The sequence below is a fragment of the Chenopodium album genome, chromosome 23, assembly GCF_948465745.1.
Source record: "Chenopodium album chromosome 23, dcCheAlbu1.1, whole genome shotgun sequence".
In the NCBI taxonomy this organism is placed as follows: Eukaryota; Viridiplantae; Streptophyta; class Magnoliopsida; order Caryophyllales; family Amaranthaceae; genus Chenopodium; species Chenopodium album.
Window position 1 is genome coordinate 32,069,854 of NC_137856.1, and position 18,262 is coordinate 32,088,115.

General features: G+C 33.4%; 1 protein-coding gene across 2 annotated transcripts in view; it reads right to left on the reverse strand.

Moving 5' to 3' along the window:
- Positions 1-4,097: 4,097 nt before the first annotated feature.
- The window catches only part of LOC145606768 (structural maintenance of chromosomes protein 6A-like), a 28,027-nt gene continuing 13,862 nt past the window's right edge, over positions 4,098-18,262 (reverse strand). For both annotated transcript variants that reach the window (XM_081662596.1, XM_081662595.1), the window contains exons 16-28: positions 17,964-18,168; positions 16,201-16,332; positions 15,977-16,091; positions 15,802-15,887; positions 12,509-12,604; positions 11,504-11,637; positions 11,329-11,431; positions 6,859-6,938; positions 6,650-6,728; positions 6,499-6,556; positions 6,013-6,110; positions 5,830-5,924; positions 4,098-4,455 (exon numbers count right to left, since the gene is read on the reverse strand). In XM_081662596.1, the coding sequence (XP_081518722.1) occupies positions 4,398-4,455; positions 5,830-5,924; positions 6,013-6,110; positions 6,499-6,556; positions 6,650-6,728; positions 6,859-6,938; positions 11,329-11,431; positions 11,504-11,637; positions 12,509-12,604; positions 15,802-15,887; positions 15,977-16,091; positions 16,201-16,332; positions 17,964-18,168 (1,339 nt within the window). In that variant the 3' untranslated portion in view covers positions 4,098-4,397. The remainder of the gene's footprint in view (positions 4,456-5,829; positions 5,925-6,012; positions 6,111-6,498; positions 6,557-6,649; positions 6,729-6,858; positions 6,939-11,328; positions 11,432-11,503; positions 11,638-12,508; positions 12,605-15,801; positions 15,888-15,976; positions 16,092-16,200; positions 16,333-17,963; positions 18,169-18,262) is intronic.

An 18,262-nucleotide genomic window follows, 5' to 3' on the forward strand; every position in this document is an offset into this window, starting at 1 on the left:
GTTTTACTCTGAAAAACTAATAAAAAATTTAAGTGTGGTTTACTCTGAAAGACCAAAAGATTTGAGTGTGGTTTACTCTGAGAGACCAATAAAAGATTTGAGTGTGGTTTACTCTGAAAGACCAATAAAAGATTTGAGTGTGGTTTACTCTGAAAAACCAATATTTGATTGGAGCTCGGTTTTGCTCTGGAAAAACCAAAATTATTATATTTGCTGGTTCGAAAAGAATGACGTTCCTGCTTGATTGATTGATGACTGATGAGTTCGAAAAGATGAACGTTCTCATCATTGAAAAAAAAAAATTAAAGGCGACATCACAAGAGTGTGCATCTCGGCTTCAACAAAGTGAAGAATTTCCAATCGCAACGTTCGTGTTACTGCCGTTACGATTGCGGGAGGGTGTTAGAGATATCGGAAAATATATGTGTGATATATTTTTCGTATATATCATTTAAGAGAATAATATATTTAATTAGGATATTTATGTTAAGATATTATTTTGAGAATAGGTTTATGGTTAGACGTATATCTTTTAGGAAGATTGTTTCCTATTTTATGAGCTTAGGTTTTGTATAAATACTCAACCTATTGATGAATAATAATCAAGCCATTCTATTCTATTTCTCTCTAATTTGTCAATATGTTTATTAGTAAAGGAAGAAGCAAATCACAAAATTGTAAAGTTACCAAAAGATCAGATCAGAACCTAACTAAGATGCAGGTTTATTTTTTTTATTGGTACCGACAACTAATGCAAAAAAGGTTAAAAAGTAATTAAATAGTGATTATCAAATAAGTTAAGAAGATACTTTGTAACATTAAAAATACAGTATAAAGTAAATGCATGGGCCAATCAAAAGTAAGCATGAGGAAATTTTTAAAGAAACTAAAAAAAAAAAATTAATACTATACAATAGCTAAGTACTCATATTAATTGAGCTGGACTTGAACTCGACTGATGATTCAAATTGACACCTCTACGGCTATACGTAGATTACAATTTGTGTGAAATGTGTTGGGAATATTAGCATAAAGCCAAAATTTGGACCCACGTCAACAATGTTTGTTTTTGTGAAGGCTGCTGTATAATACCAAAGCATGCCTTAGGGTGTTATAAGATGGGTAGATAGCTAGTCACTTTGACTTAAACACAATTTGATTGAGTCTACGACGATATCCTTTTTTCTCTCTCCTGAAATTGTAAACTCGAAAGTGGAGAACAAAATTATGACATTTTTGAAGGGGAGTGATGGCAGCATGTGAGGTTTTCTCAATAAGTCAAGATTTTCAATTTCTCTATGTAACATCAAGTGGTTAACCTTGTTGATTTTTTTTTTGAAGGAAATCACTTTTTTTTGATTTAACAAATTAATTATTGGATTTGAATTTTTTTCCTTACAAAATGCATCAATCTATTATATTAGCCAACGGTATTGAAATTGAACGTTTACCTATCTATAGTTATTAATTTTCACTTCTTACCTATACGTTTATGTGTGGATTAGTTAAAAATCCTCTTTTTAAAAACTACTAATGCCTTCAAAGACTTACACACATGCCACTAACAAAATATTTACTTTTAACACACATATATATACACTTACATTATATGAGATTAATTGATCCACTTAACCTTTGTTTTTCTTTCTTTCTTTCTAATTTTCCTATAGATTTCACCTTTTAAAATTATTTTGTTATAGTCTCTTCAAAGACATCTAATTATTTTGCTATAAAGTTAAACATTTGACCCTAAAAAGAAGTCGTGACTTGACCCCAATAAAATGAAGATAATTTTAAGTGTAACCATTCTTGATACAATAGTATCACAGTTCTTTTCATTGCATGCATTCATGGAAATCCTCCGTAGTAGTATTCTTTTAATCGGACCGGACCAAATCGATTATTGTCATGCACGCAACAGGATAATTAAACAATCATACTACCTCCGTTAACTTTTATTTGCAACTTTGGAATATTTTATATCTCACAAATAATACCCCAAAGTTGCAAATAAAAGTTAACGGAGGTAGTATTACTCTTCATTTTATAATTTTCCTTTTTTTTTTTTTTTTTTTTTTTTGAAAAATCATTTTATAACTTTCCTAATTACATTTCTCTTTTGGCGAAAAAAAAGGTTAAAATACATATTGTTGGTATGTTACTTTGTACTAAGACAAACATTTACAAAAATCAGATGTACAATAAAATCCGTCATAAAGTTATCCTAATATGAGCAAAAGTTACCCTAGCATGAACTAAGGTTACCTTGATATAAATAAAAGTTACAAAGTATTTATATTTTATTGATTAAAGTCACCTAAACAATTGTAAAAGTGTCCCCCGATACACAGTAAATTACTATACACCGGATGTATACAAAAGTTACTCACAAGTATCGTATTCGTATACCTCACTACTGTACCTTTTGTGGTTCGGTATGCACCAGAGATAAATAAAGATCAAAAAGATAAAGTTTGTCTACGTTCGTTCTCTCATGGAATGCACTTCCATGTTCCAACCTACAAATAGCTGTTCATTTACCAAAGTTAAATTGATATTAATGGATAAAACATGTATGTCATTCCACTAAAAGCAAAAGTTTAATTGATAGTTACAGCTTCTTTAGGCAGTAAAAAAAAGGTTTACGAGTAATTAAACTAAATTAACACCACCTAAAACTTTAAGTAAGTAAATAAGTAGTGGTATTCCATGTTAATCTATCTAGTACTAAATTAATCACACAATTAAAGTCATTATTAACAAGAGGATCTTTGTGGGCTAAGAGAATTTGAGATCACAACAAAACAAAAGTATGGTAAATGATGTGGTCCATATATAATCATTGCTTAAGATGTTCTATCATTAAAAGTTGCTTTGGTTTGAAGATAGTATTAGTAGCCAAGAGATAAATCCACCACCCACTACATTTTTAAATAAAAAAGTTAGAGCAAGACAACTAAATGATTTACATATTGTAAAGTAATCTTATAATACTACGTTTTTAAATACTTGCTCCATTTCTCCTTGCGCATAGTTTTAGGAGAAATTGGAGAAAGTAATGAAGTATGGAGGTAGTGGGGTTAGTGGAAGAATAAAAAATTGTAAAAAATCAAAAGTAGTGGAGAGATATGGAGGAGAGAGAATATAGAATTAATATTGTTGGGTCCACTTGCTGAGAAAAATTAATTAAAAATTGTAAATAATTTTAAAATAAGGAAATGAAGCAAGTATTTAAAAACGGCCGGAAAAGAAAAGTGGAGCAAGTATTAAAAAAACAGAGGGAGTACATTTTTAAATAAAAAAAATTAGAACAAGACAACTAAATGATTTACAAACTAGTGTGTACCCCGGGCGATGCCCCGAGTTTTACTTTAAATATTAACAAATATTCTTTGACCTATAAAATATAAAGTATATACTAGTAATTAAAATAAGAGTGAACAATAATAACTATGAATCTAAATAAGTGCTCTCAAATTGATGTTTGATACAAAGTATTTAGTATATTTTAATTGAATATGAAACATGATTAAACGATAGCAAAGATGGTTAGAACATTAGTTTAATTCTTATTGGTCGGTGCCACGTGGCACATACTCCGTTTTAGGAACGCTTTTTAATCTAGAAGTATAGATTGTAAAGTAATCTTATAATAGTATGGTTTATTGAGCATATATTTTGTATATTTATTACTTGAGATTTCTAAATATCTTCAAGTATAATCGATTGTACCTTACAAATACAATTTTTTTTTTTACCTATATGTTTCAAAGATCCGACACATGAGCAAAAAGAAAAAAATAACCTTAGTACGTAGTACCATGCAGTAAAATAAATTTGTCAAAAATAAAAGGGAGTTTAGTCTTCTTAGCATTGGATATTCAATCTAAAATACTAGTACAAAGTACATATGTAAGAAAGAAGTTTTGGATATTCAATCTAAAATACAAAGTACATATGTACATATGGAAAAAGAAAAAATTTGTCTCATAATCATCGTTTAAAGTTTGCACGAGTTATCAAAGGTTTCCATGTGAATTTAGAGGTGATTACAGCCATTATGTGATCATATATGATATATGTAGGAATGTCAGAATAAAATTCATAGATGAACAATGAAGTTAATTGTTTCAAGAATTCATTAAAATTTCAAATATGTCGGATAAATAAGATACAGATACAAAAAGTTGAGACTCGCATCCACAGCAGCACGAGTGAAGAGCTAGGATAGCAAGGCAAAACGGAGACTAGTTGAATCCCAAAAGAATCCTACTTACAATGAGATTGAAGGTTAACTTCGTGAAGATGGAAGCACCACACAAAATGATCAGGAATAAACATTTGGATCAGTAAAATTAAAACTATGTACAAAACTGCAGCGTTCAGGCTTGCTGAGATTAAGAACGGGGAGCTGCCATCTGCTGCTTCTTAACTCTCTCATCTTGCTTCACCATACTGCAAATAAAATAATACAAAGTCATGCAATTACAATTCTTTATAGGTTATAAACAGGTCAATTTTCCTCATTGCAAAACATATAGCCTACACCCTTCTTCAATAATTCAACTAGAAGAGTGCGAACGATCAGGGTGGGAAACTAAGGAAGGACTTAGGGGAGTGCTGGTTTCTGACAATTCTTTCCTGCTGCCACCAAAGGTGACAGCTGTTGGCGCTAAGTTGATTGTCTACAATGTTGAGTTCCAAACCAAACAAACAGCGCCTACTTACAACCAAATAAAGTTTGGATGCTCCTCTAGTTATCTATCCTAATTTAAATAGCCCAACAATGTCAAGTCTGGCCTTGGAGATGTCATCCCCTAATGTGACATAACTAAACTGTGAATGTCAGAGATTTAGTTCCCGCACAGCTGACCAAACTCACAATCAGTGAGAATCCCACTGAATGTTTTGGCCTGCTGAAAATTCTAGGCAATTACTTAAAAGTTTTTAAGAAGGCATAAAATATCCTTTAAGTCAGTAAGGACTATGGAGGGGCAAGTTGGCAACGAACAGTTTAAGAAACTACACACAAACTTTGCATCAAAATGTATGTTATTCAAATGCAAAATCGAGCAAAAAACCTTGAGAATCTATATCTAAAAAGTCCAACAAAACGTAATAAAAACACCCTTCCCAGTCCAATTAATCAAATACCTATATTTTTGGTGAAATTTAAAATTAGGAAATTTTGCAAAAAACCACCTTTTAAATCTTGTTTTTTGCAAATAACCACCTTTTAAAAAAAAAATGTTGCACAAGACCACCAATTTTAAAAATTTTGTTGCAAATTACCACTTTTTTAGCCAAATTTATCAATTGTTTTACATTGAATTGGTGGTAAGTTGCAACAAAATTTATAAAATTGGTGGTTTTTTGCAACATTTTTTTTAAAAGGTGGTTAAATGCAAAAATCAAAATTAAAAAGGTGGTTTTTTTGCAAAATTTCTTAAAATTATTACTTGTATATGTTAATGCCATTCCCTCAAAAAAAATATGTTACTGCCACACTAAAAAACTACGAAGAACTCTTTACTTATAATTTAATAGGAAGAAAGCCTAACAAAGCTTACAAGCGGTTGGTTTACACACATTGAACAAGTATCATTTGCACATTTTTTTGTTAAAATAGCTGAAATTTCTTGTTCATTAAATATAACCCCTATAGAGTGCATGTCTTGATCCAAATCCAGATCCAGATCCATCATATATCAAAATGTGCAATGTATTCATTTGAAGGTTTCCATATGTCATGTATTATGTTGTATACATGAAGACAACAAGATAAAATTTATACAATAATAGCAATGAGCGTAACTCAACTGTAGGTACCTGACATCATGAGGGGTGATGAACACCCACTGTGACCCATGTGATAACGCAAAATCAACCAAGGTGTCCAGACTGATTTTCCGGCTAACTGCATCCTGCATAGGCAGATTTAAAAAATGTAAGAAAAATTAAGCCATTAGAAGACCAAAGTGAAAAGGCATTAGCTCCACAAGATTCTAGTACCATAAACACATCAAATTCATCCATAGCTCGAAAAGGGGATTCGGTCATCTGATGGAGAGCCAATGCAAAACACAACGTCGAGAAAGAACGTTCCCCGCCTGTTTGAGCACACACTAGTTAAAAGCATTAACAAACATGGAAAATTACATAGAATCTTGATAAGGTTCGTTAGATCCTTGATACAATTTTCACCTACATCTATCTCCATGATACCATAACTATTCTAGCATTTACAGGACTTGAGTTGGTCCAGCTTCCATGGTCACAGAGTAACAAAGATTCCAAATTCAATCAATAAATCAAAGCCTTAATCCCATAAGTGGGGTCGGCTACATTGACCAAATTTGATTATTCCGTGAAAGATTCCATATTCAAAAGCTTACAAAAATTAAGGAGCAGGATATCAGGGGAATTTGATAAAGAACTCGTGAAGAAAGAACAGAATTAACAATCCAGGTCAAAATTTGATCAGTAATAATGATGAACCTGAAAGTCCTCGGGTATCCTGAACAGTAGTTCTAGATGCATCCTGTGGCATCTTAACCTATCAATCAGTCAAATGCAGAACATGAAATTCCTATCCCAGGATCAAATCAAATTATTTTAAATAAATTTAAAGATCAACATATATAATCACCTCAAGAGAAAGAGTCTTCTTTTCAGAGTCCACAGTTATCTGACCACTTATCCCTTTCTTTCCCAGATTGCTATTAAAACTGGTACCTCCCCACCAAAAAAAAGGTCAACAAACAACGGAAGCATATTAGAGAGTTTACAAAAAGAAATAAACAGGGGATTATTATTTAAGCATCAAGAAAATTGGCAAACAGATTGCAAAGTTCTCACTTCCATGTCAATTGGCGCATCATATAAGAAGCATTCTTTTTAAACTTGGTTTTTCGTGATTCCAAAGCTCTTTGAGCATCCTGCGCAGCAGAATTAACAGTATCTATGTTTCAATCAACAGTAAAAAAAGCCAGAGATCAACAATATCTTGAAGGGCAGAGTATGCTAGACAGTATATTTGTACAGAAAGAACACACTAAAGAAGATAAACACTTGGAATAACATTTGCCATTATGACTAACGGGTCTATGGCATAATCAGCTGGGAGACATTGATGCTTTCAACTAGCTCCACTGTAGTAACAAGGGTAGCTTCGACGCTTCATGTAACCTAACACAACTTCTCAACTTGTAACAAGGTGAAATCAAAGTCTTGTGGGCCCAATGACAATCGCTCTATAGCTGAAATGTAATAAAAGGTAGCACCAGTAGCAGATCAAGCATGGGACCCACCCCAGTCCACCAAGGTAAAGAGTTGGAGCCCCTGCAGGCTTTACTAAGCCTGTTAGGGACCTGATTGGCCCACTATTGAAAAAGTGAATTGTTTGTCAGTAATTGCTGAACCTGTCTACAATTCTACATTTTCATGGGTAAAATCTTGTAAGTGAGCATCAGTTTAAAGAAAGGGAAATTCTCAATGGTGACCCCCAAGTTCTGCTACGCACACATGGTGACCTCCTTTATTTTTTTCATTACACAAAATGACCCTAATTGAGAAATTTATCTCACTTATGACATTAATGAGTACTTCCTCCGTTCTATTATATTGTAACAAGGGGGAAATTACGCATCCCAAAGCACATTTTATATGCTAAATATCTATAATTGTGTAAGAGTAAAAATTATAAAAAGTTGATATTGTGAAAGTATTTTATGAGACGAATCCAATAAGATCCCACATGACTATATTTTGCTTAACGTATAAATCTATATTATATGGTCAAACAAGAGTGATGAATAGTGCAAAAAGTCCATTGTTGCAATATTAATAGAACGGAGGAAGTATTATTTAGTTTTAAAATACTAACTAGGGTTAGCTTGAAAAAAAGAAAAAAACTAAAAAAGAAAAGCCACTTTAGTTTGATCTCAAAGTTCTTTAAACTATTGTTTTATTCTAATTTTGGCAAACTCCTGTTACTTCCGTCCTTACCCCACAATGTCAACACCTTTCCATTCTCTCACTTTTTCCACCTTTTTTGTAGACCCACCTTTTTTACACTTTCTTTCCCTCTCCCTCTCTCTCTCTCATCCACCTTTGTTTTACACCCATTAAACACATTCGAACTCTCTCCAATTGCCTAAATATGTGTTCAAAGATCGCTACAATAATAGTAAAAAAGCTTTTGGGAACGGATGAAGTATTTTTCAATAGCTTGATAAGTCAAATGATTATTTTTCAATAGTTTACACTTTAGAGATGAACAAGTATTACTCACTTTGTTTTCTACTCCACTTTGATTTAGAACAAATATACACTATTTCACATGTCTTACTTTGACCATATTTTTTACTAAGACATACAAACAGATATATGACGTAATGTGTTATTGAATTTATCTTTAACGTACATATTCAAAATACCATTATCTTATATTTTTTTTTTAATAAAAAGGTAATTACAAATATTAGTCAAAATTGTGCATTGGCAAAATTGTGCATTAGCACTAATTTACAATGGTATCATATGTTTGCCAATTAATTAGAATCTTACAAATTTAGTCATAATATCATATTATAAGCAAATATGTAGAATCTTACAATTGTACAACTTAATCTTATTTGCTCCAACCAATATTTTTAAGTATTAAACTTCCTTTTTTTTGGCAAATTACTATATTTTGCATTATTTCTTTCCACTAACGGTCATGGTCTCCTCCCAAACTCACTAATTTCCCATTATTTCTTCCCATCACACATTTTTTACTTTACAATAAATTGTTACCTCCACTATCTTTTATCATGGTTTTTTAATACCCCAACTAGCCCCACTTACATCTTATTATATTAAAGTCCATTACTTAGAAAAAAATGGAGGAAATATGATCTAGGTAAAGACTAAAATAGACCCGATCTACAATAACTTATTGTAGACCCAACCTTTTAGTATACCATACGAATGTGATTATATCATACGAAATGTGATTATATTACTACAAAAGTGATTATATCATCCTGAAATGTTATGTAAATGTATCACTTAAAAAGTAAATTTATCATTACAAAAAGTATCAAATAGTAAATTTCATCATTTAAAAGATGGTTTTTGAATTTTATCATCCTAAAGATAATTATATAATCTCATTAAATGGTTTAATATAAGATTATATAATTCAAAATATATGACTCACAAAAAGATAATTATATCATCTAAAAAAGTAATTATATCATCCTGAATGTGATTATAATTTTTGAAAGTGTCAAATTTTGGGTTTACAATAATTTAATGTAGACCGGGTCCATACAAGACCAATTGTATGATCTAAGGGCTTGTTTAGTTCACCTTATTTTGCTTATATGATTTAACCAAACTTTGACCTTATGTGTACGGTTATCTATAAATAAAAATTATATATCAATTGTGATCTTGTTAGACTCATAATAACATGTATTTATTAATATGAAGTTTTCATTAAAATAAATAAATAATTACTTCTGTCGCGCTTATTTTTTCCAAAATAAGTAATCGTAAGGGGCCGTTTGGTTGGTGGTATTCATAAAAGGGAAAGGGAATCAACAACCCTGATTCCGATTCCCTTTGTTGCTGATTGTTAGTCGTTTTTCCCATTCCCTTTACCCCCTCCTCAATTCCCCCAAATCCTTCCAAGTTCATTCCCCACTCTCTAGGTATTTTTATTCCCATTCCTTACCACCACCACATCACCACCTTCCTACCTACTCACACCATCGGAAAACCCAACCACCTTACTAACCCTCGCCGCCCCTCCCCCCGACCCTCGTCGTCTCTCCTTTCCCCCGCAGAAACATTCCCCTGGTTGTCGTCGTCCCTTCTCCGCCACTCGCCGACCTCCGGTAAGCTCACGACGCACTTGAAAATCTTCCTAGACCCTTCGTCAGAACTCGTGCCCATGTCCGCACCTCTTTAACCCTAGAATGAGAATTAATTGGAATACCCATGTTCGTTGCCCATGTTCACACCTTCCTCAACCCTAGAACATGAATTAATCTTCCTAGAACTAAGAATTAATTGGATTCTTAATTGGGGTTTTCTAGGGTTTAAAGGGTATTGATGATGAATAGGGTTTGCAATGGCTAATTTTGAGGAGAAAGAAAGGTGAAAGGGATTAGGGGAAGGTTTTCCGGGGAGGGGGATATATTTTGGGAGGAGTGGAGGGGTGGGGGAAATGTGCTGGCTTTAGGGGATTCCGACAAGGTGATTGTTGGGGAGTGGGGTGGCTGGAGAAGTGGGAAAGTGAAGGGAAAAGGGGTTGTGTGGTAGTGTTGTTGGTGGTGCTGAGGTGGTGGTGATTCCCTTTGTTTTGTACTTCCTCCGTTTCTATTTAGTTGACGCGTTTGATTTAGGTACATATATTAAGGAGAGGAGAGAGATTGATAGAGAATGAAAAAGCAAGTGGAATAGCTTGTAAATGCAAGGTAAAAAATTTACCCAAAAAGGAAACGTGTTAACTAAAAAGGAATACGTGTCAACTAAAAAGAAACGGAGGTAGTATAAAACAAACAACACACTACATGGAATGGTTTTTCATTCTATTGTCTTTATTTATTCCATTCTGTTTACCCCGTGCTAACCAAACGACCCCTAAATTGACCTAAACACGACCTAATTCTAAACAACCTTTATCAATCTAAATTTGAATCTCGATTCCAACAACTTTGAGAGCATCAAAGCACAACCACATCATTGAAGCCACTCTCAAGTTTAATTTAACTCCCCTAAAAGTAATACATTAACTTGATGGAGGCTAACAACTTATATTATGGTGATATGATCATATAAAGAATGTTGTGAACCCAATGTGGTTTGTTTTCCAAGTTCAGTAGAGGTAGCAACCCATTCACCTATACCAGGCACAAAGATGAAAAAGAAAGAGAGGAGGGGGTCCCTCTACTCATAAAATTATACACATTCAAAGGTGATTTCATTTCTCTAAGCAACGGACCATTACCAGGCAATGATATATAGGTACTAGGCAGGTCTTTTAAATAGTAAAACTTGAAAAAAAAAAAAAAAAAAAAAAAAAGAAAAGAAAAGAAAGAAAGAACAGGATCAGCTGGGAGCATTTGAAAGAAACAACAATATATCTTGAATAAGGGATTAGGCAAGATGTTCTTGAGAAAAAAGATATTTGAAAGGGGAAGGGAGCATGTGCCTTTAGTGGTTTAACTGGGTATAAACGCAATTATGCATAGCACAAATATATCTAACTCAAAATATAAAACAAACCAGGTGGCACATCTATCCCACTTTAAGGGACTTTGGTATACATATTACCTGTAACTGCTTTCGGAAATTTTCATAAGTCTTTTGCTTCGTCAAAATCTTACTCTGCTTCTTCTCATACAATATGCGTAGCTCATCAATGGATTCCGTATATCTGCAAATATTGTACCATTACATTTCAGAACCAGTTGCAGAAACTTTCATAAAAAGAAAATTACATCCTTACATATCCCTTGCTTGCTCGAGTTTTTCAATCATTCGTTTTAGGTGAGCACTGAGTTGCTCTGGGGTGTCTTCACAGCCTCCCATAGCTTTAACCTTATCCTCTGGGCACATGTAGGAGGCTTTCTCATAACTATCCTGCAAATCAATTTTTGAATAATATGAAATGTTTTAGTTCATCACTACAACATACATTTGTATTACAAAAACCTAGATCTGTACAACATACATCTATTAGAAAGATGAAGATAGTTCCATCTGACCCAACTCATTGGGCTAAACAGTTTGAAAATGCGCTCAGCTTCAAACCCTGCTGAGGCCAAGGTCCAGCAGAGTAATTTTACAAATTGTTTGACCACTTAACAGTTCAAAAGATATAATATATACTAAACTTGTTAATTTTTTTTTTCTACAATAACAATCCAAAATTCCAAAGCAATAAGAAAAAAGAAAATTTATTGAAGTGAGTATCCAATGAAGGCAAGGCATCACAGACACACATAGAGGCTCACAAACACATCTGGATAAAATTCACATAATTGCAACATGTATTTGGGGGCATGAAACTGGTAGCTAATTGACTCCCACATTCAGCAACTTATGGATTTGCATGCCTGGTTTAATATCAATCATTGTGGTTTAATATCACAAATCCCTTTTGACTTATGGATTTGTATGCCTGGTTTAACATCAACTATAGCAAGATATCCAAATAAAAAGGTAGTTCTATAGATGCTTGACGCACCTAGGAGTCTTCTCCAGAATTTTTACTAGTCAATGTCTACTAATGATCTTTTCCCATGACCTATTCAACACTTCACATAGTGCCCAACACCAACTGATAGCACTAAAATCAAAATTTCCTTATTGCTGGAAATCTCACTGAATGTCCATTACTGCAGATCAGATTGCACAAGTACTTGGTTTCGGAGCTAAGAAATACTGACATATCTAGCTATCATAAGCATCAACTTGATATCGGAATTAGTCTGCATCAGTAAGAGTATACCTTGCGCTTCTGTTCAAGCTGCTGATACTTTGCTTCTGCTTCTTTAATATCAGGTAAAATCTTCTCAGCTTGAAGTTTTTCATAATGCCTTTTCTCCTGAGAAAATCACAAAGGTAGTCATGAATGAACAGAAGAACAATTCCTAATTAATATATAAGCTATAAGAAGATAAAAGAAGCCAATGAGAGCTGACAACAGCACAGACTCAAAAAATTGGTGACTTGACTTCTAAACAACAAAGATTTGTCATCTTTTTTTGTAGAAAGAGATTATTGAAACAGCTTGAAAATAACATATGCAACAGTGGTGGGCTAATGTCTGAATATCACACTCAATTGGTAAAGACAAGTCACCTCCAATAGCATACTGGTAGAACTTAAAAGACAATCCAAGAAAAGCTCTAGAGAATTGCGCTAAGGGTAGCAAAAATAGTCACTCAACCCCTAAGTCCCAAAACCAATTACATAGCAGTAAACTTCAAAAACATTTTGACAATTCCCGTACAAATATACAAGTTTTAAAAAAATGGATAGAAGGGTAAGACATTAAAGGGTTTTGCCAAAAACAGAATATGGTGAAAAAACTTAGCACCATAAGAAACAGATGAAAACGCTTTTAGTTAAGAACTTTCAAAAACAAGGGTAGTAGTTGATTTCGGGTTATTCATCCTACCCAAATCTTTTCCATCCTTGAGACCAAAGGCCTCAAGCTCTTGGGCCAGTAAACTAGACAAAAAATCAGATTCAGTAAAGAAACAGATCCTAAACAAGTAAACAGTATTTTAATAATTTAAGTTTCCCAGCACTATTTGATTGGTGATCCTACTAATCATACCCCAGCTATGCAGAGAACACACAATTGATAATTCACAAAAGGAACATATCACATAATTTATTTGAGACATACATATGTTTCTCTTGTAGAAGCAAAAATAATGATATATAAGTCAAAAAAGATGCATTTGCAATTCAAAACATATGGTATCCTATCTGCTCGGTGTTTTTAGTGCTCTCTCCCCACAGCAAGGCTGCAACTGGTTTTGGTACAACAAGAAACATTTAACATGCTTTAATACCATTCTACAACATCCCGCAAAATTAAGATTTCCCTCTATTTAAAGTTCAACTAACTTTCTATTAAATGTCATTTCAAAAAGTTTTAGCTCACTTCTACTTAGCACCCTACGTTACTGATACTCTTCACTTCACCTCAAGTACCCATGTCGAACGCTCGACACTCGGACATAAGTAGGATACTTAGACACTTTATTTTACAAAATATTTGAATCGGACACTTGGACATGTACATGTGTACCTGAGTCTAAGTAAAATGGTTATTTTTCTTTTATTTTTGGAAAATCCCTTTTACTATCTTACCCCTCCTACCCCACACGACCACACTATTTACACCTTTTTTACATACTCTCTCATACTTTAACCACCTTCTCACATCCACCCACCTTTTTACTCCATCTCTCATTATTTATTAAACTTTTCTTCAACCCACTTGTTTTTTCATGCATTTTAAAACAAGAGTACCAAAAGCGAGTCAAATATCGGGAACGGAGAGGGTATTTAATTTAACAAGATTTAAAATGCATTTCAAGTAACAATGACATACATCACATTTTTAGACAAGCTTCCTTGTTGGACAACACCTGAATGTAAATTGGATTTCCAATTAGATCTGAACCAGACACAAAAAAAAATAGTATTCTCTTTCCTAATACCAACCAGATTTAAGATTTGAGACACATAAGCAGGCAATCCATTTAAGTTTAGCTTTCTATTCCAATAGAAAGCCTATGACTACAGGTGGACAAATTGGCGGAAGATGGAGCACATTAGCAATAAAGCATTAGGCAAGAAGTATAACTAACTGCACATTAGTAGAAACCAAAGCATAAACACTTTCTCTGTAAACCTTTTCATATTTTAATAGTCAATACCAATATGCAGTCACAAAATCACAATCACAAGTTCCATGACTTTCCAATTGTCCAACATTCCACATTTCAGAGGATCATAAGATCTTAACCTCACAATAGAATCATATCACATAATCCCTAATGATAAAAGACACTGAGATGATGATCCCAACATAAACAACAAGCAAATAAAAATCGTCTTCAACCCATGATGGCATCCCCAACCTTCTTTGATGCAGCGAAAATCCTGAAAAAAGCACAATGTACTATATCCAGTTCCCACTTTAAAGGTCAGCTAAAACATAAAAGTCTAAGAGCTGAATATAAAAATCCTTATACAGAGTATTAGACTTTGTGAAACCACCTAAATGATATTGTTGTGGCCTTTTGGAAAAATATACTACTTGCTGGATTCCGGTTTTCTCCTCATCTTTTTACTTCATTTACCCTACCTCTTTTCATTTGTCTTTTTTTTTTCAAATTTTTTTGTTCATCTCACACAATGATAACCAAATTGATTCTTCAAATAAATTCAAAGAAACTTTGGCAGTAGCTCAAATATTGTTGAAGGATCATGTTCATTTTTTAAAAAACTTCAATTAAATTTGCACAACTTTGAGTTGGAAATGGTTGTAACTTGTAAAAGAAAACACTTTTTTTTTTTATGTACAATTCATTTATCATTAACGAAATCATCAGTCTACCCCATGCTTCCTCTCTCCTAATATTCCTCATACTTTGCTTCTCTCTCCTCCAGTCTACCACCCCTTCTTTCGGCAAAAATAGCCACCAATACCACCTTGTTACCCTTCCCCTTCGATACTCAATCACCACCAAACACTCCATCAGTTCTGTCACACAATACATTCATGGATACACCCAGGTTCGTGGAGAAGAAAAAGATGGACCAAAAGAGTAAGAAAGTGGGAAAGCGGAAAGAGGAAGCAAATCATAAGGCTGCATTAGTGTTTCAATTGATATAAATTGCAATCTATACTCCATATAAATCTTAAACTAAATAATCAAGATATAAAGGAAGATGAATTGGTAAAAAGGAGGGAGGAAAAAGGGAATCAAGTGGTAACAATAAATGCTTCAAAAGGTAAATTCTCACGAGTCACGACTTTGATTATTAGATAGTTTTGATGAAATGTACCGTTTATAAGGTTGCTTTTTGACTATTTTTTTCAAAACAGAAAGGTAAAGATGGATATAAATGACAATGTAAGTAACAATATAAATCAAATTTAAGTTCCTTATAAGAGGCAAAGAGTAGATAGATAGTCCACTGCCCAAGCCACACACAAGCACGAACAAAACTCATACATTATCTACATAAATGAAGGGAAAAGAATAAGAGACCAACCCCCTCTAAATCCTCTAGATCCTTGGCAATAGCTTCATATTCTTGAACAGCTTTATCAAGAGCATTGAAGTCCTCCTTTGCAGATTCTGCAATTGTCAACAAGATACAAACATATAGAAAGGACAGACATCAGTGAACAGCATTAGCCAATATGAGCTCAACATCATCACCATACCATGCAAGTTCTCTAGAGATGCTTTCAGTTCTCTGACTTTATCTTGCGCTTCATTCCTCTGCACTTGGACTTTGGCTAGCATGGTTTCCTTTTCTTGTTTTACAGCTTGGATTCTCTTTTAAAAATAAAAGAAGACAATTAGATAAATCTAAATACAAGAATACCATATGACAACCAATAGAGTTTTTGCAGTCATCAGATAAAAGCAGGAGTGGCTAACAAACCATAATTTCTTCACAAAGCTCATCCACAGTAGACATATTAGGTCCACTAGCTTCCGCTGCATGTTCGCGCTTGAAATAATCAACAGCAAACGTCTTTTGAGAAAAATTCCGCTCCGCTAATGTACGTCTCCTCTAAATCATTTATAAAGAAAAAAGAGGGCAAAATCTTAGACACTAACAGCATCCATATACTAAAAAAGTCTGCGAATGTAAAACATCCAGAAAGCCAAATCTCTTCACGTAATTTAGCTGCTACTTAGTAAATTAGCACTAACTAATAAACTTCTAAAGACACACAGTCCCACATAAATATCATAACTGAAGGTCAAAGCTTAGCTCCTTAAGGTTGAGGCACATAAATTATTGTGCTACTTCGCAACAAAATGAAATCTACACCACAGTAGAGAAAGACATTTTATTTAATGAAAAACTTTCCCAAAAGCACAAACCATCTCATACTGATAATCTGTTGACAGTTGAAAAAAAGCAAATAAAATGTATGATCATGCTGTAGGAATTTAATTGACAATAAGATAATATGTTAAACATTACAAACTATTCTCTAGGTAGAACAAGAGCTTGATCAAATGGGTTCTTTTTTGCTAGGGGTATAGGGAAAAGGTAACTAGGTACATCATACATTAAAATCTGTAACATTCCCAATCCTCCAACTTGTTCCTCGAGCGTTTTATTTGTACTTCTTACTCATTTACAAAAATAACCTACCATAGACCCTCAATGTTTTTATACTTCTACTTTACCAAAATGTTTCTACTTATAGCCTTTTGCTTACAGTTTTAGCAATATGCAAATTACCAAGTTAGAGATTTCCTGTATCAATAATTTTCAAAATTTATTAGACTAATGGTATTATCATGGCTATAAAGTTACTTCAATTGGAAACATATATTGAGAGAGTTAAAGCAAATACATTAAAATGCGAGTGAGGTAGTAGATTAAAATACTTCTCTAAAACAAATAAATTTGATGGTCATGGTTATATTACTTGTGAAAGAGATATCTAGAGACCCTTCTTCTTAACTTCCAGGATGTATTTGCCTTATGAGATAGTTGCTGGCCAGGCTAGTCATACCATTTCAGAATAGCCAATCTACCTTCGTCTCTGTTTTCTCTCTCATCTTATTATCTACCTTTTGTTGCTTTACACTGCAGACTTCTTACTAATATGCAGTGCCACAAACCTCTTAAGTTAATTACAGATTGTTTGCTATTCTCTAGCCTTAACTTTTTAGTTTCTCAATGAAGAGGCTTTGGCTTTTTTCCATTTCCTCTCTTATTACAGTCTACGAATGGCCACAGAGTTACTATTCAGCTGTCAGCCTGTCACTTTTTGTATTATTTTGGTCTTACCCGTGTCATTTTTATCTAATTTTAAGGGCTTTAAAAATAAATTTCATACCACGACAAAAAAACCTAGCTCCCTGTATCTAGACCCAAGGCACACTGGTGCGTCTAACCAAGTTCTCCAATCTCCATCCTCCATAAATAAAGAGTATTTACAAGTTACAATGATAGTAAGCATATGTAGCATCTACAAAAGGTTTAAGGAGCCTAAATAATTATACAACTACTTAAGCCATATGCAAAAAATGAATATTTGGTTGTCAAATTTTCAGAATAGCTCTCAAGCAAAAAATTGTTTAACACATTGCATGGGATCTAGACACAAAATCCAGCATGCATGCTAACAGCCTGACAACTTTTCTAGAAGACGATAATTAAAGGATGAAAAACAATATTACCTTGATATCATTAAACTTTTCTTGAAGATCATGTACTTCCTCCTCCGCAACTCTTTTCAATTGGCGAGCTTTTTGATATTGTTCATTCATGTACAATGCATCTCTTTCAAGGTCTTTAATTTGATCATCATATGAACTACAAAGCCGTCTAGTTCTATTTCTTCTATTTGGAGGAAGAATGGTTTGGACTGACCCACGAGAAAACCTAAACTCGAGAAATGAAAAAAAAAAAAAAAAAAAAAAAAAAACCATAATATATCAAAACTACAGTGTATAAGCCATTCAGAGGGAAATAATTC